Source organism: Nyctereutes procyonoides, unplaced genomic scaffold (assembly GCF_905146905.1).
Source record: "Nyctereutes procyonoides isolate TBG_1078 unplaced genomic scaffold, NYPRO_anot_genome, whole genome shotgun sequence".
NCBI lineage: Eukaryota > Metazoa > Chordata > Mammalia > Carnivora > Canidae > Nyctereutes > Nyctereutes procyonoides.
Window position 1 is genome coordinate 46,737,969 of NW_026575131.1, and position 21,969 is coordinate 46,759,937.

The 21,969-nt window shown below is 47.1% G+C and overlaps 1 protein-coding gene across 6 annotated transcripts; it reads right to left on the reverse strand.

The window, feature by feature from the left end:
• Positions 1-218: 218 nt before the first annotated feature.
• LOC129521512 (cytochrome P450 4F3) lies at positions 219-20,130 on the reverse strand. Of its 6 annotated transcripts, none has more exons than XM_055343026.1 (13): positions 19,680-20,130; positions 19,083-19,465; positions 15,250-15,394; positions 14,110-14,163; positions 13,891-14,018; positions 11,738-11,859; positions 10,701-10,971; positions 9,689-9,755; positions 9,336-9,465; positions 2,257-2,390; positions 2,098-2,162; positions 1,816-1,898; positions 219-1,418 (listed from the first exon to the last, which is right to left on the reverse strand). In XM_055343026.1, the coding sequence occupies exons 2-13, from the start codon at positions 19,278-19,280 to the stop codon at positions 1,241-1,243; spliced, it is 1,575 nt and encodes a 524-aa protein (XP_055199001.1). In that variant the 5' UTR covers positions 19,281-19,465; positions 19,680-20,130; the 3' UTR covers positions 219-1,240. The 6 variants fall into 6 exon arrangements, with proteins under 6 accessions (XP_055199001.1, XP_055199000.1, XP_055199002.1 ...); XM_055343025.1 differs by lacking the exon at positions 15,250-15,394 and adding an exon at positions 16,946-17,090 and having other exon boundaries at positions 19,680-20,127; XM_055343027.1 differs by lacking the exon at positions 15,250-15,394 and adding an exon at positions 16,946-17,090 and having other exon boundaries at positions 19,083-19,281; positions 19,680-19,773.
• Between the last annotated feature and the right edge of the window lie 1,839 nt (positions 20,131-21,969).

Genomic DNA, 21,969 nt, shown 5'->3' on the forward strand with positions numbered 1-21,969 from the left:
CCCATTTTCTTTTATTTAAATTTTTGAGAATTTCTGGAGCTGTGTAAGACAACAATTACAGTGTTGAAAAAAAAAGCATAATATGCTTTACAACTTGTACAAACCGATGGCAGCCAAATGTCATTTGCTTTCAGTGAGAGGCTCCAATATCTTCACAGCGAAAAATGCTTTGTAGTTCTTTGCTCTCAATTTGATTGTAGCACGCTAATACTAATATGCCTTGTTTATTTTTTTTAATTTTTATTTATTTATGATAGTCACACAGAGAGAGAGAGGGGCAGAGACACAGGCAGAGGGAGAAGCAGGCTCCATGCACCGAGAGCCCAACGTGGGATTCGATCCCGAGTCTCCAGGATCGCGCCCTGGGCCAAAGGCAGGCGCCAAACCGCTGCGCCACCCAGGGATCCCTAATATGCCTTGTTTAAAAATACTTTGTGCGTAGTTTAATTTTTTAAAAGTTGTATCTAATAAAATGTCCTTTAACCATTATTATTTGACTATACAGTTGTATTAAATTTTGTTTACCAAAAAAAAAAGGGGGGGGGGGTAACATGATCTTAGGAGGAGCCAGGGAAGAACCATAAGCCATGAATTAACAGAAAGCACATATACCCCGTTTTTTCTCTCCAAGGGAGATTTCTAGGGAAAGGTCAATGAGAAGTCATGTGCAAGGAGGAAGAGGTCAATCAACTTCTCAAAGAGTTCGCGCCAGAAAACTGGCTTTTACAGCTGAGTCCTGTAACTGACGGCGTTTGCATTACTTCCCGGCGGGGGGGGGGGGGGGGGGGGATCAAGCCCTTGATTATTAATCAGCCACATTACCCAGGAGCGAGAGTGAAGCGCTCCCCGCAGGGGTGCTGACGGGCAATCTAAGGACCCCTTCCCAGTTGTTGAATTGAGAGAAACTCCATGGAGAGGCTAGAATTTTAGCATGCTTTGCATTGTTGTATTTTCTATCTGTGCATTTGAAATCTGGAGTAACCACGGGTTTGATTCTAGGAGAACCTGCCACCAGGACGGGGATCTGGGATGAGCTGGAAGGGCTCTCAGGGCCGGGCCCAGACCCAGGCTCCCCTCCACCCCGCCTCGCCCCACCCCACCCCCGGCCTTCCCGCGGGGCCCACGCGCCCCCTGCTGGCTCTCCGTGAGGCTCGCGCCGGGGAGACCACGCGCTTCTATCCCCGGGAACCTGCAAAGCGAGGCGCGCGGGTCCGGCTGCGCCCGGCCGGGAGCTGGCGGGTCACTGGGGGCGCGCGCTCAGCGGCTCCACGCGCAGCCAAAGTCCGCCCTCGGCGCGCAGGATGAGCTCCGGCTTCCTGCGCGGCTCCTCCTCGTGGGGCAGGACCCTGAAGCGCAGCAGCGTGAGCGCCAGCACCACCTTCATCTCGCTCATGGCGAACGCCTGCCCGATGCAGTTCCTGAGGGCGGAGGGGGGCTCGCACTCGCCAGGGAGCCCAGAACCCAGCCCGGGCGGGACCCGCATCGCCGCCCGCAGGGATGCACAAGGGGGCTGACGTGCCTGGGACCCCGCTGGGGGCTCGCCCGTCCATCCCGGGAGCTGGGCCCAGACCCCAGCCTTGAACTCAGGCCCGCAGACGCGCGCGCGGCAGAGATGCTGAGCACCCCGCGGACCCCTCGTTGGACCCAGCCGCCCCCACTCCCCACACCCTTACTCCTAACCTCCGGAGGAGGGGAGACCAGGAGAGCCATCCTCAACGTCCCCCCTTTCCCTCCCCCACAGACTTTCCTGGGATCTCAGTCCCAGACCCCTGCCCCCACCACCCCATTCCCACCTCACATACCCTCTTGGCTCACCTGGGCCCAGCAGAGAAGGGAATAAAAGCTAAGGGTGACCTCTCCTTGATGTTTTCTGGGTCAAAGCGCAAGGGATTGTACACCTGGGGGCACAGAGAGGTAGGGCTGCTGGATGGGGTTTCCAGGACAGCCAGCTTTGGAGAGGCAGACTTGTGTATGATGGGGGTAGGTGGTGTCTGATTTTCCAGGTCAGAACCCTGCTCCCTCCCCTAGGTCCCCCTGGGGAATAAGACAAGGACGAGGGTGGGCATGGGGACATGGGGACGGGGAGAGAGGCAATACCTCAGGGTCTGGCCACACGGATGGGTTGTGGTGGGTCCCAAAAATACTAATGAGGCAGGTAACACCTGTGGGAGACGGAGAGCCAGTCAGGAAGGGTTTCCCCTGCCTGATAGGCCCCCTTCCTTCCCAGGAGGCTCCTCCCCCTGAGGTTGTGAGCACCTTTGGGGATGACCCGGCCATCTGGGAGCACAGTGTCCTGGGTGCAGCAGCGGGAGATGACTGTGACAGGTGGGTGCAACCGCAGACTCTCCTTGATGCACATGGTCAGGAAGGGCAACTTGGCCAGGTCGTCCCTAAGGAAGCCCCCCAACAATTATCCAGGCAGCAAAAACACAGACCCTTAATCCCAGTCCTCTACTGCCCCCTGAGATCCTCTCTCCCTGCAACAAAATAAATTCCAGGTGGATCAGGTATCTCCAAACTTACTGAGCCCTGCACATTAAATATGTACAGCTTTTTTTTTAATGTCAATCATACCTCATAAAGTGGTTTTAAAAAAGAAAAGCAAGATCAAAGAAGTAGGTGAGAAAATTTAGTTGGGTGGTTTTGGAAGGTTTTCTTCTTTTCTTTTTTTTTTTTTTCTTCTGTATTTTTTTATAAATTTATTTTTTATTGGTGTTCAATTTGCCAACATATAGAATAACACCCAGTGCTCATCCCATCAAGTGTCCCCCCTCAGTGCCCGTCACCCAGTCACCCCCACCCCCACCCCCTCCCACCTCCCCTTCCCCCACCCCTACTTCGTTTCCCAGAGTTAGGAGTCTTCCATGTTCTGTCTCCCTTTCTGATATTTCCCACTCATTTTTTTCTCCTTTCTGTTTTTGGAAGGTTTTCTGAGCAAAGCATAACACCCAAAAGGAAACCATAAAAAGGTTTACAAGTTTGCATAAAAATTAAATACTGTTTATTTCAAGACAGCAAAATCAAAAGCCAATTGAGTAAGAAACAGCAGAAACAGATCCAATGTTTTGTCTATCATGGTCCTAGAGATACTAGCTAATGCAATTGACAAGAGAAAAAAGGAGAGTAATGCAGTCAGAAATGTGGGGGTAAAGGTGTCATTTTTGCCAGCTATGATTCTATGCTTAGAAAACACAAGAGAATACACCAGAAAACTTTTATAGACATTGAACATGCAATAAGGGAGTTGGATCTTTTCCTTTGATCCTCTTCAAATTATGTGGTGATTATAACTGTTAATAGCTGATATAGTTAAGTGGTTCAAACTGGAAAACTATAAAACCCCACTTCTATGACTCAACACCACCATTTCCCATTCTTACAGTTTGCCTAGGTTCTTATTTGTCATTTATCCTTTCAGAGCTACCTTTTTGCATTTAAAATAATTTTAGTGTATCATCCTATATATTGTGCACACTGCTCTGTATCTCTTTCATGCAACAGGATAGCATTGTCTTATAGATTTCCTGGGATTTGTGTCAAGAATAAGGGCATCCCTATTCTGGAGCTATAAGATAATTTCCCATGGTTTCCTCTAGAGCTTTTAAGACACTTTTATTTTTTTAGTTCAAATATTTTATTCCATTGGACCACCTGGATGGCTTAGTGGTTGAGCATCTGCCTTTGGTTCAGGTTGTGATCCCGGGGTCCTGTTATTGAGTCCCACATAAGGCTCCCCACCGGGAGCCTTGTTCTCCCTCTGCCTGTGTCTCTTCCTCTCTCTGTGTCTCTCATGAATAAATAAATAAAATCTTTAATAAATAAATACATAAATAAATAAATATTTGATTCCATCTTGATGTTATCTTGTTACAAGACATGAGAAGTAGTTTGAGGTAACATTTTTCTGGGTAGCTCCCCAATTATTCCAAGAGCTTAAAAAAATTTTAATATGAAACTCCATACTTCGCTTTTACTATGTTCACTGAACACAAAATTTATATGTATATTTTAAAATTATTTTTCTATGTTGAAATAATCCATTAGAAAAGATAATAGAATATATGATGATGATGATGATGATAGAAGTTTAGCCAAAGAAAGATGTGAGATCTCTATATTCCAAATGAAGTTTTAAATTTCTCTCAATACAAATAGATGAGTCAGCATAGCAACAGAAGTATCTTAGGGTTAATTTAACAAAATATGCTTAAGATCACTAAGAAAAAATTTTAGACTTTATTAAAAGGACTAAAGAGTATTAAAATATCCACAAATGGGGATATTCCTTCCACACTCTAGGATGGTATGTGTTCATATCATGAAATAATCCATTTCCCACAACTCAATCATATATTCAAGTCAACTGATAGAGTATATTTGATTGAAATGAAAATCTACCAGATATTTTTAGGAACTTGATAACCTTACTCGAAAACATTTCTGGAAAGATAAAAGATTATGAGAATTAGAACAATTTAAAAATGAAAGATTAAGGGGTCCCTGGGTGGCACATTCAGTTGAGCATCCAGCTCTTGGTTTCAGCTCAGGTCATGAAATCAGGATTGTGGGAATAAAGCCCAGGGTCAGGCTCCATGCTCAGCACAGAGTATGCTTAAGATTCTCTCTCCCTCTGCCCCTCCCCACCTATCAGATAAATAAATATTTAAAACTAATAAAAACAAAAAGGAAAGATTAGAAAAGAGAAACTCACTCTACCATGAAGATGTTGAGACCTACCACGAAGATGCAATGATCAAACAAACACCCAGTGTGTCCCTGCTGGAAGATCAGGAAAAAAGACCCATGCAACAAAAGAGATGTGAATAAGTGAAGCCTTAACATCTGGTAAGGAAAGCCTACAAAACCCTAGCACAAGGAAAGACAGTATAGCTGTAAAAGAATATTTGAATAAATTTGTCTCCATAAAAATTAATCAAAAGCACCCCTCAAAAGTCAAAAGTCAATTTTCTGCAATACAAGACAGAAAAGGATTACTTTTTTTTTACCTGATTTATTCTAAGTAAATTTGAAAAAACAGAAGAATTAAAAAAGAAACAATAAAAAAGATGAGTACTTCGTACATAAAGAGAAATAAAAATGGCTTACCAACATGTGCAGAAGGACCTGAATAGACATTTTTAAAAGAAGACATACAGATGGACAATAGGGAAATGAAAAGGTGCTCAAAATCACTAATTATCAGAGAAATGCAAATCAAAACCATGATGAGATCTCACCTCACACCTCACAGCTGTTAGAATAGCTATTATCAAAAACACAAGAAATAAATACTGATGAGTATGTGCAGAAAAAGGAACTATGTGCACCTTTGGGGGATCATAAATTGATGCAGATATTGTGGAAAACAGGATGAAGTTTCCTCAAAAATAATTTAAAAATAGATCTACCACACTATTCAACAATCTCACCTCTGGGTAGTTATCCAAAGAAGATGGAAACACGAACTCAAAAAGTGTATATGTAGGGACGCCTGGGTGGCTCAGTGGTTGGGTGTCTGCTCAGGTCGTGATCCCAGGATCCAGGATCAAGTCCCCGGAATGGGGTTCCCCATGGGAAGCCTGCTTTGGCTCTCTGCCTATGTCTCTGCCTTTCTGTCTCTTTCATGAATAAATGAATAAAATCTTTTTTTAAAAGTTTATATGTAGCCTCATGTTCATTGCAGCATTATTTATAATAGCTAAGGTTATGAAACCACTGGTGCCCATCAGTGGTTGGATGGGGTTGGGAATAACCCCTCAAAATGTGCAAAAAGATGTTAAACTTCTTATTTAAAGAAATGTTCATTTAGAAAAGGAAATATGACAAATTGGCAAAGATTTAAAATTCAATACAATAATATCATAGGTAAAAGTATGGGAAAGCTGACAACATCAGATTCAGCTGATGGGAACAAGTTTGCAATTGCTATTAAAATGACAAAAACTCAGATTGTCTTTGACAATCTGAAGTTGGCACTGGAGAGACATTCGCATGTATAAGCATGTGTCGGTGTTCACAGATGTTGACTACTCCCATGTTTATTTTAGCAAAAGGCTAGAAACAATCTAAATATCCACCTATGAGGGAGGTTTAGATAAATTACAGTACAGCCATATTGTAGAATATTACACAGCAATCAAAAAGGAGGGACTAGAGCTCCCTCAAGTTCTATCACACACTGCAGGCTGAAAGGTAAATCAGCACAGAAACTCTGGAAAGCAATTCAGCAATGTCTAGTATAATTGAGAATACTAACAGGAATATCCTCAACAAAGGGGAAAACCAAGTAAACTCTGGACAGTTATGCAGCACACAGAAAGAAGGAGCTGTAAGACACTGTCGAGTGAATAGAACGAGTCACAAATTGTATGTATATAGAAATGCAAGATGTGCTAATGGACAAAAAGATAATAGAGAAAGAGAAAGAAAGAAAGAAAGAAAGAAAGAAAGAAAGAAAGAAAGAAAGAAAGAAAGCCATTAGAAACGACAAATACCCACCATTTGCTTCGATGTGGAAGGACCTGGAGGGTATTATGCTGAGTGAAATAAGTCAGTCGGAAAAGGAAACATCATATGGTCTCATTCATTTGGGGAATATAAAAATTAGTGAAAGGGAATAAAGGGAAAGGAGAGAAAATGAATGAAAATATCAGTGAGGGTGACAAAACATGAGAGACACCTAACTCTGGGAAATGAACAAGGGGTAGTGGAAGGGGAGGTGGGAGGGGGTTTGGGGTGAATGGGTGATGGGCAATGAGGGGGGCACTTGGTGGGATGAGCACTGGGTGTTATGCTATATGTCGGCAAATTTAACTCCAATAAAAAAAATTTTAAATGAAGTATAAAAAAATGCAGTATACTCAGACTGTGCAAAAGATCCAAAAATAATGTGAAAGGTAAAATCTTTGAATAAATTTAACTACTTTTATACAAAAGTATTAATTTTAGCATATATTATATTTTTAATATAAAGCATTTGCCTTGGAGCGTCTGGGTAGCTCAGTCAGTTAAGTGTTTGACTCGATTTCAGCTCAGGTCATGATCTCAGGGTCCTAAGATCAAGCTCTGAGATTAAACCTCACATCAGGTCCACTTTGGGCATGGAGCCTGCTTAGGATTTGCTCTTTCCCTTCCCCGGAGCCCTCTTCCCTTCAAATAAAGAAATAATTTAAAAAGAAAGAAAGAAAGAAAGCTGATAGAGATAGGTGGTGGAAAGAAAGAAAGAAGAAGAAAGAAAGAGAGAGAGAGAGAGAGAAAGAAAAAGAAAGAAAGAAAGAAAGAAAGAAAGAAAGAAAGAAAGAAAGAAAGAAGGAAGGAAGGAAGGAAGGAAGGAAGATAGTTATGGAAAGACACATGACAAATCAATGAGTCTAGAAACCCCTAGGGAGACAGGAGGGGATTCAGTTGGCGGGGAGGACATCAATGATAACTGCAGTCTCCTTTGTGGTACTTCAAGGCAAGAAGAATTTGTTCTCATCGTTGTTTCTGTAATTCCAAACTTTTCGAACATTCATGTTTTGAAGAAAAGAAAAGATCTCAAAAACACGTTGCTAACATGTAGACCTTAATTCCCACTGGAGGGGGTAGTGAGATAGTTTTCATATAAATGTCGATATAGGATAGATATTTTCTGGAATGGTCCACAAGAAATCACTGACAGGAGTTACTCCTAGGGCAAGGATTAAGAAAAAAGTTCATTTCTATTATAAACTCTCTCTCTCTCTCTCTCTCTCTCTCTCTCTCTCTCTCTCTCCCTCTCTCTTAAAGATTTATTGACCTATGTGAGGGAGAGGGAGAGACAGAAAATCTACAGCATACTTCATGCTCAGCATGGAGCCAGATGGTCACAGGGCTCAATCTCACAACCCTGAGACCGTGACCTGAGCGAAAAGCCAGAGTTGAACATTTAACAAACTGAGCCACCCAGGTGCCCTGATTATAAATGTTCTTTTATATACCTTTTTTTTAAAAAAAACCAAGTGTACAGTTTTGTCTGTTTGAAATTTTGGTTGAAACAGCATAAAGGTATTTCTCTACTCTGCCTCACGGGACTGCTGTGCTGAGTGAAGGCCTGAAGTGGAAAATATTACCTACAAGATACCTGTCCAGTCCAATGCCTGCTCAATATCCCCAAGCTCCTGGCCCAGACCTCAGAATCCCCTCCCTGGTCCTGATGCTGCAACTTGTCCTCTCCAGTATGTTCCCCACACTAGCCCTAGAAATATCGGACCTGTCCTCCTCCTGCTCAAACAGTTCCCTCGGTTCCCTATTGCCCTTCGTTACAATTGGACCCAGTGACATTGCTTCTAAAGTCTCCCACAACCAACCCCCGCTGCCATCCCTCAGCCACATCATCTCACCATGAATCAGTGTCTCTTTCTCTTTTCTCTCCCCATCTGTCTACCTGTCTGCGTCTCTTCTCTCTCTCCTTCCCTCCCTCCATTTCTTCCTCCCCCTTTCACACTCTCTCTCTCATCCCACTTCCTCCCTTCCCCCTTTTCTCCCTGTATCTCCTTTTATCCATCCTTTCCCTTCTTTTCTTCCTTTCCCTCCTCCCTTCTTCCCTTCCTTTTCACTTTTGCCTCCACTCTGTCTTCTTGAACTAACTGCACCCCAACTATCCCCAAATATCTAGTGATCATCACTCAGGGTCTCAACAGAGGCACTCTCTCTACCCTTAGCCTTGCCTCTCATACTCTCCACCCTAGCTCAGCCCATGTGGAACAGGAGTATCCTGACGTGAGACAATTCCCACACCAGACTAGAGCTCTTGCACGACAAGGGCCAGGGCTGGGTCCTTCCTGGGTCTCCATGACACAGAATGGGCTAGTAAGAATTGGAGAAAATATAGGACTAGGGAGAGAAAGGCAGAGTGGCAGTGTTCTCTGAATGGGGACTGGATGGATAAAGATGCAGTTCTCCTGGACAGGAATAGAATGATTTTAAGACCACATATCCCCCATGAAACTTGGACTGAACAATATGGAAGGAATTTGAAGGCAAGAGAGAAGCAAACATTTAGGGAGTGAGGATGTTTAGAAAAAAAAATGTGATTTAAGAGAGAAAAGTAAGAGAGGGAATGGAAGTTCACTTACTGAATGTGTACTTAGTGGCATCATCTGCCTTCATACATTGTCGCTAATTCTCTCAGCAGCCCCGATCTTTGTCACTCTCCCCTGTTCTACAGGCTGGGTACAGACCCTGCCTCTGGGCTCTGCTCCTATTCTCACTAAATAATAATGATGGAATTAACCGAAAGATCTTTCCCCTTCCCCAGCTGGGGAGCAAAGCCAATAAGAGGGGTTCGAGGATAGACCATAAGGACCTGCACTCACCATTCAATCTCTTGAGGCTCACGATCCCTCAGGAGCTCTTGCACCTCCTGCCTGCAGCGCTCCTGGTATTCTGGGTGCTTTGCCAGGTTGAACAGGACCCAGGAGAGGCCACTGGCTGTGGTGTCATGGCCTGAGAGGCAGTCAGACAGGCTTGGGTCTCTGGGCTTGTTCAGCACCAGAGGGTGGGTAGCTCCTTTAATTAAGGCCCTCAGGGAGGATGGGAGGATGGGACGGAATGGGGTGGTCCTGCGAAGGACCCAATGATGAATCCTGGTCCAATCCAGGACCCACCTGACAAGTGTCCTGGATTGGCAGTCCCCTGCCCCCCTATAGTCCCACACTGGGATGCTCACCCTCAAACATAAAGGTGTCAGCTTCAGCTCGGATATCCTTGTCTGACAATTGCTTTCCATCTTCATCCTGGAGAGTAAGTAAGACACACACCAAATCATATCAGTTTTGAGAGCTCCTGAGCATAATCTGAGACAGTATCTGAAGCTCTTTCATCCATCCAGAAACCCAAGCCGACCCTTCACCCTTAAACCTCCTTTGCTCACTATCACCAGAGGCCCCACCCCACAGTTCTTCTCCTGCTTGGCCTCTTTCCCTCCTGCTTTGTCCTTGGTGAGAAGAATCAGTTATCCATGAATATTTCCCTGTTTCTACATGATGAGGACTTTCTGGAAAAAAGTTACTGGCAACCTGGATTACATTCTAGGATAGTAAATCCAGAGATTCCTCATCTCCCCTGGCAAAAAAAACCCCAACAGAACCTATAGACTGCCTTCTCCGCAAAGTGGACTTTACATTCTAACTCTCTCTCTGTCATCACTTGCATGGATGCACATACATACATACACACACACACACACACACACAGAAGGTGCAGATGTGTCAGCAGTCTTATATAAGTTCCAAGTTTCATGATGTATAGTTACCTCTTCTGGGATGGAGCATGGCTGCGTGTACAGATAAAAGCATCAGATAGCTCCCAAAAGAATCTTAGAATGAAGAATCACAGCTACAGTTCTACTCTGGCTACTCTTACTTCTGTGAGTAATAAATGGGCTTCTCTGATCCAGGTTCTGGTACATAAATACACACACACACACACACACAACTCGAGCAAAGTCTCGAGTAAAGAGTAAAATCTCAGGTCACGGATTCAGAATTAGAAGAACTCTACAGGCTAGATTCCACATACTAATCTCTAAAACATATCCATAATCCATCCCTCCCTTTCTCAAGCACCTCCCTTGGCTCTCAAGCACACAGTACCCTCTGGACCAAGTGTAAGTTCTTCAGTGTGAAATTTGAAATCAAGGTTCATTCTATCTCTTGAATTCAGATCCCAGAGAAACTCACCTTGGACAGCAAGAGCACATCAATGAAGTCCAAAGTCTTAGTCTTAGCCTTGGTCATGAGGAAGTCATCAGCACCCTGAACCGGGAGAGTGCGGCGCCGTTCCTGAATGACAGCATCTGTGAAGTTGTGCACCAGGCGGCAGGCTCTGCGGAAGCGCTGTCCGTCTGGAGTGAGGTAGTACAGGAAGTCCGTGTGCAAGAAGATCTGCTGATGCCGTTTTGCCACAAGGGCACTGAGTTCTAATATGGCAGCGATATATTCACTAGGCTTCCTGTAGGATGAGGACATGAAAGGAGGCCACAACTTAGCTCACCTGAAGACTGAGAAAATGCCTCCCACCAGATGCTGGGAGCTACCTCCCATGAGAAAAATTGTTATCCAGGAACAGATGGTCCCACAGGTACATGGTAGGGATGACCCAAGAGACATGACTCCCCACACTCTCTTCCCTCCCTGATTCCCATTGCTGTGAGCCGCCTCAATGCCCCTGGCCCATTAAATCCCAGCTGAGATATTTTACTCTTCTCCTCTATCTCCATACACCTCAGACTTTATCTTCTCTCATTAAGTCAATGGACCCACCCCCCTCCCTACTCTAGCATCTCTTTGGAACAAAATCCACTATCTGCACAATGGCTGGTCTTCTCTAGAATCAGAAATCCAAGAACAGCTTTCCCCATGACTCTCAATGCTCAACCACTTTCCATGCCTCCGAGAAAACTTGAAAAAATTCTAATGCCTTTGCCTAGTCTTTGAATATCCTTAAGATACAGCCTCTGCCAATGCCTCCAAACTCATCCCCAAAGAGACTCCTCACTGTAGCACATGCTTTGCTCATCATAGCCCCCTGGACTTTATCACACATTTCTACCTACCCTAAAGGATCACTGTTTATCTTTCCCTTCCTTGTCCCTCAATATCTAGTTCTGATCCATCTCCTTCAGGAAGTCCCTTCTGATTGTGTTGATCATCCCGCCCTTTGCCATCTACTCCCTTGGGTCTATGGCTAATGTTTCAGACCCTTAGCAGAGACTTACTCCTGGCAATTGCTGTCAAAACTGAAGACACATTTCTGCAGACTGTCCAGGGTCATGAGGCTGATGTGTTCAAACATGTCCAGATGGGTGCTGCCCTCTGACACCAGGCGCTTCCACTTGGCCTGGGCAGAGAGAGAAGCAGAACTGGGGCTGGAACCTGCCTCCTCTGAAAGCCCTCCCCAACACCAACCAGCAAGATGGAATCCCCCAAACCTAGCCTCCTGGCCCCAGACACCCATCCCCAGGGAAGACCGAGACTACTTCTACTTGGGTAGAAGTAGAAACTGTTACAGTTAAGGCCCCATGGCTGGGAGTCAGGAGACCTGAGTTCAAATTCTGGCTCTGCATTCTAAACTCAGTGTGCCCTTGCTCAGCTCACTGCCCTCTGGGCTCCACCTATCAAAACTTAGTAACAGTTAAGACGACTTGCTCTGGTGTCAAAGAAACCAAGTTGGAATCCAAGCTCCACTTACTAGCTTACTTGCTAGCTGTGTGAATGTGGGCAAGCTCCCTAACTTCTCTGAACCTCATTGTCACCACCTATAATAGACAAGATCCTCTCTACCTCATAGAGTTGTGAAAATCAAATCAGAGAGTATATGTCATGGAATATGCACATGGTTTCTAGCATACAGTAAGTACTTAATAAAAGTTAGCTTTCACCATCGTCATTGTTACAAGTTAAGAAAAAATATCCTTTGGGGGCACCTGGGTGGCTCAACTGATTAAGCATCTGCCTTTGGCTCAGGTGATGATCCTAGGGTCCTAGACTGGAGTCCCACATCAGGGCTCCCTGCTCAGTGGGGAGCCTGCTCCTCCCTCCCACTTGTGCTCTCTCTGCTCTCACTTGCTCTCTAATAAATAAATAAAATCTTAAAAAAAAAAAGGAAAGAAAAAGTCTCCTTTTTGAGAAAGGTAGTCCAAGGACCCCGAACACCACCGCATATTCTTGCTGGTATGCCAAAAAATGCAAGACCCAGAGCTGTGTTTGCAGCAAACACCCTTGAGGGATAAGGTACTGTTTCCCCCTAGACAAATGTCAGCTTTGCTTCTAATTGACAAAAAAAAAAAATTCATGGAGTCCCTAAACCTCCTCTTAATGCAACATACTATATAAGCATTGAAGCCCACTTGTGTTATTCTCATGAAGTCTGGTGACTTAGAGAAAGAATGCAAACCAAGAAGCAGAAGCATATGTGCTTGCTGTGCCATGAGTAATAAACTGTTCTTTGTGTCTAACACAGAAGTCTCATGTCTTCTGACAGAATCCACAAAACAATAATAATCTCACTCTTCAGCTTGCAAGTATAAAAAAATCCCAGGCACTTTACAAAATCTCCACTTCCATTATTTCACTTCTCTGTATCCATACCCTTTGCAATGTGATTTTTCTGCAACATCCATTAAGGGATGGAGCCCCTTTCACTACCTTTGGATTCTATGCTGACCTTTTTTCTTTGCTTTGGCCAATAGACCATGGTGAAAATAATGAGGTGATCTTCCTAAACCTAGATTCAAGAGGCATTGAAGTGTTCTCTCAGTCTCTTTGAACTCTGCCTCAGCCATGTGAACAAGCCTGTAATGCCTCCTGGAGGCAGAGAATCACACTAAACAAAGTTCCGTTGTCTAAGCGGAGACCAACCTAGATCAGCCTGCAGCCACCAAGCCCCAGACATGTGAGAGCTCAGATTAGCAAAGTAATACCTGACCCACAGCTGATCACAGGTACATGTGACCCTACTCAGGTCCAGAAGACCCAACGAACTGATTCACAGACTTGTTAGCAATAATAAACATTCATTGTTTTAGACCAATGAGTTTGGAAGTGGTTCATTAATTCAGTAACAACTACCATGTGATGTTCATGGATATTCAGCTGTGTCTCAGGTTCCAAAGCTTCTTTGTAAGGGAAACATAGAAACTAACATCTGAGCACCTACTATGTGCCACGAACGTGACTATCTTACATTATCTTGACCACCCATCAAAGTGTGGGCTGTTATTCTCATTTTACAGCTGAGAAAACTGAGGCTTAGAGAGCAAGATCAATGGCCCCAAAGCTAACCCAGAAGAACCAAAATTCCAGAAAAGATGTCACAGAGCCCCCATCACCTCCAAGGCTTCAGCTGGGACCCTGGTTTCAAGAGACTCACATGCATGACATTCGTGCTGTAATTGAAAATCTTCACATAGGGCTTCAGGATGTTGAAGTGGAAGGCAGGTGTCAGCATGCGGCGGTGGCTGCTCCATTTGTCACCAGCACTCAGCAGAAGCCCATCCCCTAGTAGAGGTAGCCACAAGGAGTGGCAAGAGCAGTGCCTTCCACTGAGTCCCCAAGGTTATCCTCAGTCCCCTTTACCCAATTTACTCACCCAGCCAGGGCTTCAGGAAGCTATAGAAGACCATGTCCTTGGGCGCAATGGCAGCTGACATAAATGAGGACAATCAGGGGTCATAAAAAGAGGGAGAGGAAGTGCTTTGGGTTTGGGGGGGTGAGGGCTCCCAGCCAGGGGGAGGGGGTCTGCATACCCCCTCCAAGCCCAGTGCAGCAGGAATGGAAACAAGAGCAGAGGAAACAAAAGGAGCAGGGAGATGAGGGGAGACCAGACCAGGCTACAGCACATAGCAACAAAGACAAGGCCTGCAGACACACCCCCATTTAATTAGATGCACCCTAACATGCAAGAACATACCTCAACATACCTTGACATGGCTTCTACCATGTCCAACATTTTCAAAACACCAAAACACAAATTAGCACCCCACAATATGCCTTTACAAGGAATTGGGACACCACATCTGTTCTGGAACCCCCTGACATCTCCTGAGACTTCTCACATAGCCCCAACCAGTGTTAATATGTCCTGACAAGGAACAACATGCATAGCACACATTGACATTATGTACCATGTTCTGACATGGACCCTAAGACAATCTGACACAACCTCAGAGTGACCCACAGATGATCCCAGTCAGGACTTAATTATGGCCCCACTAATGTCACAGATGTGGACCAGATATGACCCAGATATATCTAAGACCTACCCTGGACAAGATTCACATAGTCTTCGACATTTCTCAGAACTCTGGGTTGCGGAGTGCAGACAAAACCCAAACTTGGTTCAGACATGACCAACAGGAGGAGCAGACATCTCAAATGGCATCAAATATTCTTGGCCACAGCGGAGCACCAAACACAAGTAAGCCCATCTTCATATGGCTCAGGAGTAACCATATACCAGGTATAACCAAGCATAATGTATTCTAGGTGGAACCAGAGGCAGGTAGAAACATAAAAGAGACCCGACACGGTCATACAACAGACATTGCAAAATCACACCCTAGGTGTGAGCAGATATGACCAGAAAGAAGTCTGGCAGGTGAGGATCCAGGTGAGACAGAGACAGTGGCATCTCTGAACATTCCTTCCTGGCTGCTTCTAGGTCACAAGCCAAGCTGGAAGCAGCACAAAGACCTCAGCTGTGAGCAAGCCATGACCATGGGGTGTCTACCTGAAGAAAAGAGCACAGGCTTGATGTAGGTGGGGTGGAAGATGCGGATGACTGCATGCCAAGGGCCCACCCACCAGCAGCACACATCCCCAAAGGTGCTTGCCAGGTCCTGTGTGTACAGGAGACCTTCCTCTGAGCTCTGAATCTGGAAAGGAACAAAGAGGACCCAATTCACACTCTTTCTAGGTGGCCAAATAGAAGGACCTGCTGGGCTAAGACCCAGCTCTGAGCCCCATGAAATCCCTCCAGCAGCCCAGCCTCCTCCTAGGATCCTTCCCCAGTCCATCAATATGACAGTTAGGGTCCCTTGGTTACAAGAACAAAAAGGGTCATTCTGCCTTTTGGATTCCAAACCCTATGTTCACGTGGCTTCTCTCTATCCCCATGTTCCAGGTAAGAGAACTGAGGCTCTGATGGATGAAGTAACTTGCCTACTCTCCCAGATAATTCTCCCAGTGCATTCCTGACATCTAAACCCAGCCCTGCCTGAATCCGGGACCTCCGTTCCTAGCCACTGAATTGTTTTGAGCCCCAAAACCACAACTCTGAGAATCTACTCTTGCCAAGATCAGGTGGTCAGATCACAGTGATTAAATGAAAAATTGACCCTGTAGACCAGACAAATTGAAGGGAATTCTGCAACTTTTCCTGGAACTGTGGCAGTAAGCTGATGATTCCACAGAAGTTAAACTTCTTGGACTCATATCTACAAGAATGAGAGTGGAAGCACCTCAGTGGAAAACAGAACAAAAAAAATTAATACAGGTTTTGATGATGTTCTTTGACCTGGATCCAGCCATGTTGAAGACAACATCCCTGAAGTTCACTGTAAATTGCCTTTGATTAGACTATACAGGGTTGGGTTTCCACCACTCACAACTGAAAGAGACCTTGGCAGCCAGAAAGAGCTAGGGGCCTTCCAAGTCACCCAGAACCTGAGTTTCAAAGCCAAGGTCTCTGTTGGGTGCTGCTCATCAACCTGCTCAGCCTGGTCTGTCTGGAGTTGAAAGAAGCAGAAGATAAGGGACGGAAGCCAGGCTGGGGTAGGGTCTCCCTAAGGGGGAGATTCCTGGGGCCTGGAGCAGGAGGGCAATGAATGAACTTGGAGTAGACAAGCTGTAGGATAAGGTGGAAGGAATCAACCCACCAGAAGTGGATGTCACAGAAAGCTTTGGCCCTGTGGATGGGTCACAATGAGGCCAGACCTGGCAGGGGACCTCAGATGCTATCAATGCCCACTGCATCACTCTGCTCTCTGCTCTAAAAAATTTCTACTTGTCATCCCAGATCTAGGTCCAGCAACTCCTCCAGGAAGTCTTCCAGCCTGCCCCAGCAGAGGCCTTGATTCACCTGTGGCCTGCTGCAACCATCTCCATCTGGCCAATCCTTACTTCACCAGGTGACAGATGTCTTGTCTAGACCCATATCATCATGACTGAGGGTTATTCCAGGACAGAGCCTTGGAATGAGGTCTCTTGGGGACTCATGGTGCGGGCAGGGGAGGAGACAGCAGTGGAGGGAGTAGAGGATGAAAGGGGGGTTGCTGAATACATGAAGAGAAGAGGAATATAGCTAAGAGAGAAGAGGGGAGGAGGGCCCAGGGACCTGCAGGGGGTGCAAGGAAGTTGGAGGTGGAGGTGTTGGAAGCCCTGGGTTGTATTCAAGGCACCCACCACCACAAGCTCTGCAAGAGTACCTGAGGCACTGGTGATATTCCGGATCAAGTCGGGGTGGCACAAAACAACAAGGGGCTTGATGGGGCCCATCCACATCTTAAACCCCTGGGTATAGGTGACCACCAGCTGAATTATGACCCTCAAGCCCTGCTCCGAGGGGGGGGCCTACAAGCAAGACAGGGGATGTCACCTCCACAGAAGGAGACACAGCAGGGCCCCCTGCAGCCTCTACAGTGGACAGAGTGTCCAGATTCTACATGGATGGAGGGAATCTTTGCTTCCTCCCCCTCTTTCTCTCTGAGAACAGATGGGTCTGGAGGCTCTCCATATCCCAAGGGTGAATCCAAGGACACAGGGAGAAGACATGCTCTCTCCCCACAGAGAGGCTGACCTTGGCTTGAGAAGTGGGATTTTTCTGGTCCTGGGAGTGGTTCCAAACTCAGAGAGGTCCCCATACAAGAGTTTTGTGGGCAGCAGAGTGGCCTCAGGACTTGTACTAGGGCTCATTCCCACATCCTGTTAGGTCCTGGCCAGTCCACACAGCCCCCAGTTCCTCACATGGTGACATGTCTTCAGCCCTTCCAGCCCTGGTAAACCCCAGGGGACAGATGTGAACTCTGCTCATCAGACAGGAGGGCAGCTCCCACCTATGAGTCCCTACTGCCTACCAGGCTGTACATAGTGAATCCTGTCTATCTGTATATCATCTATCTATCTATCATCTATCTATCTATCTCTCTATCATCTATCTCTTCATACCTGTGTCCCCTGATCCTAAGGACTCTGATCAGTTGCACCCTTTACAAATGAAGACACCAAAGCCACATCCACCAAATGGAGAAGGAGGGCAGGGTTAGCTCTTGGGGAGACATCCTCTCCAGTCCCCCTCCATCCCTCCAGGATGCCCCATCCTGGCCTGACAAATGCTCTCAGGTGCTCCAGACAGGTGAACAGAAGGCATTTCACCATTGTGACTGCCCCCTGCTCCCCAAGGACACTGAGGAACTTAATGAGATTAGTCCAGAGAGGGAGAGTGACTCAGCTGAGGTCACACAGCAAGAGGAACTAGAGAGAAGAGTGACCCAGACCAGCATCCATGACCAAGCCCTGGGGGGGGGAGGGGGAGCAGTAACTTTATAACATTCCTGCTACCCCCAAGGTTTGTTAGGAACATTCCAAGACCCAGAATCTCAGGCAGCCTTCACAATGAATGCCCCTCTTCCAAATTAGCTATAATCAGCAATAAAAATCACAGGAAGTCCTCCCCCTACCTATAGTCCTCATCCTGGGCAGTTAAGGTGAGCTGTGCCCTCAGCCTGCCTGGAGATGGGAGGAGCTAGCTGCTCATCCCTTTGGCCTTGACCATGGCAGGTGATGGCAAGTTCACCACCTATGTCATCAAACACTTACTTTCAGTGCCTGCTGGATGCTAGCCCCTGGACTGTGCACTCTAGTGTCTGCTCCCCAGGGCAACTATCTAGTTGGATAGGTGGAAGATAAGTAATGAGACAATTAACTCCTGAATGGGGCATGAGCAGACCCATGTCAAGGTCAACCTCTGATTCTCTGGTGAGGACTCAAAGCTTCTGGAAAGAGAAATGAGCAGTTATCTTTATTCAGGTTGGGCAATGGGCCCATTGGGACATCTTAGCAGGGAAGAGGAAGCTGAGAGGAAGTTGGCCTGGGGAGAGGTGTGAGTGGGAAGTTAGACCCCTGTAGGGTGGGGAGGTCAAAACTAATTCCTGTAGGGTAGGGAGCAGACACAAGGGAATGGGCCAGGCAGGGAGCAGACCCTGGACAGGTTCCCTGACAAGGTCTCCAAGGTAACCATGGATTCTGGGAATGCCAGAGGACTGTGCCCTGTGCAGCCCACCATGCGAGTCCTCAGAGGGACAATAATGTGGGTTCAGAGAGGCAGGAAGTAAATCCAAAACAGGCAGAGGGTGGGAGGACAAAGATGTGCAAATGCCCTGGATGGCAGAGCAGAAGAATGAGTGGGTGAAAAAGAAGGACTCCACTAGCCTCCCTGCTTCTCCACTGACCCAGACCCCAGCCAACCCCTGAGCATCATTCCCGAACCTTCAGGAAGTCCATTTCCTAAAAAAAAAAGGAAGCCCATTTCCTGACACCCCAGACCCATCCTCCACCCATACTCACCAGGCCCACGTGACCCCAAAACCAGTTGCGCTTTGGAGGCTGTGGGAAACACTGGAGGCGGCGACGGATATCATAGAAGCTGTAGCTCCAGGCCAGGACCCGGGTCAGAAGCCAAGTGGCCCCCACCAGCAGCAGGAGCACCCATGGGGACGCTGTAAGCTGCCCCAGTCCTAGCCAGGACAGGCTCAGTTGCAACATCCTGGAGCAGAAGGATTAGAGGGCGAGCCCCTCAGGACCTGGTCTGGGACAGAAATGTGAGCTCACTGCTCACTTCAGAGGGAAAGAGCCCAGGATGGGAGGGACAAGGCAAATGGGGAGTGCTGGGAACTGTCCACATGGTGTGGGGGGAGGGAGGGTGATCAAAGTGGGGGAGGTTCAGGAGACTTCCAGAGGAACAGGCAGAGTGAAAGAGAAAGAGAAAGAGAAAGAGAAAGAGAAAGAGAAAGAGAAAGAGAAAGAGAAAGAGAAAGAGACGGGGTGAGAGAGAATTAATCACCCACAAGTAGCCCCTCTCACTCCAGGACAGCTGCTCCCTGGAGCCACCCCACTTTGGGAAGTATCCTTCCCCACCTGGGGCCAGGACACCCAGCCTTGTACCTTCAGTCAGGAGCAGCTTATCCACACAGGCTCCTCTCCTCTCCTCTCCTCTCCTCTCCTCTCCTCTCCTCTCCTCTCCTCTCCTCTCCTCTCCTCTCCTCTCCTCTCCGATAGTCTTTGCTTCTGGCCGCTGACCTAGGGGACACTGCCAGTGGCCAGGCTAAGCCAGCCAATCCCTGCCTGCCTGCTTACCTCCTCCCTACTTGGCAGTGGTCCAAATGGTGGGTTGGGGAGGGAGGCTTCAGTATTATCAAGAGCACTTGAGCTCTAAAACCTCAAACTCAGTACCTCCCACTTGGGGTGCGTGGTGGTTTGGGGGATGGGTAAAGGTGACTCTGCATCCCCACGTTAACAGCCACACTTGCCCTCTCCAGGCCTGTGTGGCTGGTAAAAACTTGAACTTCAGAGTTCAGGTGCCATGGGAACAGGATCATGCCAGCCTTGTCCCAGAAATATATTTGGGGCCTCCCTCTACATGTAAGTCAGGAGGGTGGCTTGCACGATTTTCCAGCACAGAATCAGGAAGCCTCTGGCCTCTGGACTGCACACCTTGGCGGGAGTTCAAGCCCTGCCTCCAAGAAGCCCATGGACCTGGTTGAGATAGGACTGCAGAAACAAAAAACCGGCCAGGCTGGGGATTACCGGCATCAGATGGAGGGGTAAGGGGCCCAGTCTGAGGAGGGCACCTGGGAGGGGTGAGGATGTGGGGGCCGCAGGATCCAGGAGAGGGTGGGGCTCAGATAGAGGAAGCAGAGGTGGGAGACCCTGGGTGGAGTTCTGTTCCTCCTGCCTGGGCTGTGAGCTGTGCCAGCCCCCTGTGGGCTCAGTACTGCCTTCTGGAAGATGGGTGTCAGATGGGGGCCTGAGATTAGGACAGAAGACAGGAACGTAGAAAGGATCAGGAGCCTCTGAAAAACCACAGTGAAGAGAAAGAGCTGGCAACTAGTATTTGTGCTGCTGTGTGCCAGCACTCCACATAAAGTAAACCTTCTCTTTGCAGAAAACTGTATGTAAACTGGGCCTACTGTGTGCAGGGTACCATGAAAAGTGTGCCTACAGTGCATTTTGGGGCTCTACATGAAGTGTGCTGTGTGCCAGGTACACCATACGAAGTGTACTCACTGTGTGCCAGACACTCCCCACAATGTGCACCTTCTGTGTCCCAAGTGCTCTGCACAACTCCTGTGTATGCCAGGTGTTCTACCTAGAGCGTGCATATTGTACGCTGGGTCCCTTCCCTAAGGCATACCTACTAAGTGCTAGGTGCTCTACCTAAAGCACACTTACTTGTGCCAGGTACACTATGTATAGCACACCTACTGTGTGCTGGGTGTTCTATGTAAAATATACCTACTATGTGTCAGCTGCTTTACAGAAAATAAGCCTACTCTGTGCAAAGTACCTTACATAAAACATGCCTACTGTGTGCCAGATCCTCTACATAAAGTGTACCTGCGATTTGCTGTGTATTCGACATAAATCCTGACTACAGTATGATGGGTGGTCTACATCAGGCATACCTACTGAGTGCCCAACATACTACATAAAGAGCACCTACTATGTGCTAGGGGCTCCACATAAAGCAAGTCCACTGAGTGCCAGAAGCTGTGCATAAAATGCTCCTTCTGTGCGCCAGGTGCTCTACATAAAGTAAACTATTGGATGCCAAATGTTCTGCCAATGAGGTAATGCATCACCCTCCCCTCAGCTCTCTGGGCCACTGGCCTGGGATCAGACAGGGAGACCTGGGTGACGGCATCCACAGGAGGAAAGATACCCTATTTAACAGGAGAGCAAACTGAGGCTCAGAGAGGGCAAGCCTCTAGCCCAAGTTGCAGAGCTCAAAGGAACCCAGGTCTCACATACTCCCAAGCCCAATCCTTTCCCCTCTGCCATGCTTTCCACAACTGTTCATAAAGGACAATGCCCAGTGAATCCAGGGACATTTATATGGTGGAATTTCAAGCAATGTGTGACCCAGAAGGAGATCTCTTTGAGCACTCCGATTGTCAGGTGGGTTATCCTCTCACATCTAGTAGGCACCGCTCAGCAGATCTAGCGCTCCGCTCTGGGCCTTTCAATGGTCTGTCTAGATCTGCCTATGGGGTGGTCTGATGTGAGAGATGACATGAGGGATGGGCTTCTTGCAAAGCTACTGAGCTGGAGATGGGGAAAGAGTCCTCCTGACACTGGTAGGGTGTTGGGGAGACCCCACACTTCCCTCTCCCCCATTCTCACTGGCCAGAGTGTTCAGGTGGCTGGTCCTAAAGCCCTCAGTTGAGTGGGGGGT